The sequence below is a fragment of the Penaeus monodon genome, chromosome 25, assembly GCF_015228065.2.
Source record: "Penaeus monodon isolate SGIC_2016 chromosome 25, NSTDA_Pmon_1, whole genome shotgun sequence".
NCBI lineage: Eukaryota > Metazoa > Arthropoda > Malacostraca > Decapoda > Penaeidae > Penaeus > Penaeus monodon.
In genome coordinates this window covers 314,181-315,474 of record NC_051410.1, presented here as the reverse complement: position 1 = coordinate 315,474, position 1,294 = coordinate 314,181, and the positions used below count along the sequence as shown (strand labels likewise).

At 64.0% G+C, this 1,294-nt stretch overlaps 1 protein-coding gene across 1 annotated transcript in view; it reads left to right on the top strand.

Annotated features, from left to right (window-relative positions):
* The window catches only part of LOC119589295 (putative neural-cadherin 2), a 38,272-nt gene that overhangs the window by 24,446 nt on the left and 12,532 nt on the right, over positions 1–1,294 (top strand). Inside the window, exons 3-5 of the mRNA XM_037937917.1 lie at positions 162–311; positions 479–655; positions 754–1,234. Of these exons, the coding sequence (XP_037793845.1) occupies positions 162–311; positions 479–655; positions 754–1,234 (808 nt within the window). The remainder of the gene's footprint in view (positions 1–161; positions 312–478; positions 656–753; positions 1,235–1,294) is intronic.

Below are 1,294 nucleotides of genomic sequence, written 5' to 3'. Positions count from 1 at the left end.
ACTTGCTTGTCTGTTCCCGAATGGTTTTAGTATCTGCTTGCTGTCGGAGCTCCAGGCTGGTTTTATCTATCCAAAAGGTCTGCTTTATGAATACTGAACGGCCAGGTCGTCCAAAGTGCAGCTTGGGAACAACACTGACTCCGTCACCTTCGCTGCCGCAGGTGGTGGAGGGCAGCGGGCACGGCTGGGATAGGTTCCGCGTGGTGGCCGCGGGCAATAGGAGCGGCTCGCTGCAGGCCGTGGAGGCGCTGGACTACGAGGACCCCAGACAGCGCCAGGGCTTCAGGTTCAAGGTCCAGGTGTCGGACAAGGTAGGCTAAAGCTTTACCGTTTGTACTGCAATAAGAAGCGAGGTCACTGTTGATTCCGAGGGCAACTCGTTAGCAATTCCTGATGCAATCCTGAGTGAGGTTAATTGTCAAATCCAAGCTCTCCGGGCAAGCCAGGGCGGCGCACCTCACCAGGCCTCTCGCTTCAGGGCGCGGAGGGCTGGCGGACGCCCGCGCACCTGGACTGGGCGTGGGTGGTGGTCAACCTGCTGGACGACAACGACAACGCGCCCGACCTCTCCAAGCGCCAGGTCAACCTCACGCTGCCGGAGGACACGCCCATCGGCCACCTGTTGGCCATTTTCACCGCCCACGACAGAGACCAGGTAGGATTGTACATGCCAAGGTCACGCCCGTTTCCTTCTGAGATTGTCTCCTGAGATTTGAGGCCGCAGGGCAGTCCCACTAACCGCTTTTTCCGCAGGGCGGCCGCGGGGAGGTGCACTACAGCATCGCGCCCGGCAGCGACCCCGGCCGCCGCTTCGTGGTGGACTCGGTGGGGCGCGTGCGGCTGCAGCGCCTGCTGGACCGCGAGGCAGCGGCGCGCCACGAGGTGCGCGTGCTGGCGGTGGACGAGGGCGCGCCGCCACGCACCGCCACCGCCACGCTCAGCCTGTCCCTCACCGACGTGAACGACAACGCGCCGCACGTGGCGCGCCAGGACCCCATTCTTGTGCACGAGAACACGCGAGCAGGGCACGTGGCCACGCTGGCGCTCGACGACCCCGACGATTGGAGCCTTGGCCACGGCCCGCCCTTCGCCGCCCGCCTCGACGACAGCGCGGCGCCCGACATCAAGAACACCTTCGCCGTCGAGTTCGACCAAAGTAGGTACCCGTCGCCCGAGGTCGACCTCAGACCCTCGGCCGAGAAACTTCCTTGCTTCCCGAAGGCCTCTCGTGGCCGTAGGCCCTCGGGAGGAAGCGCCTGGCATCTCCGAATGAAAGGAATAGCTCTCATTGCCT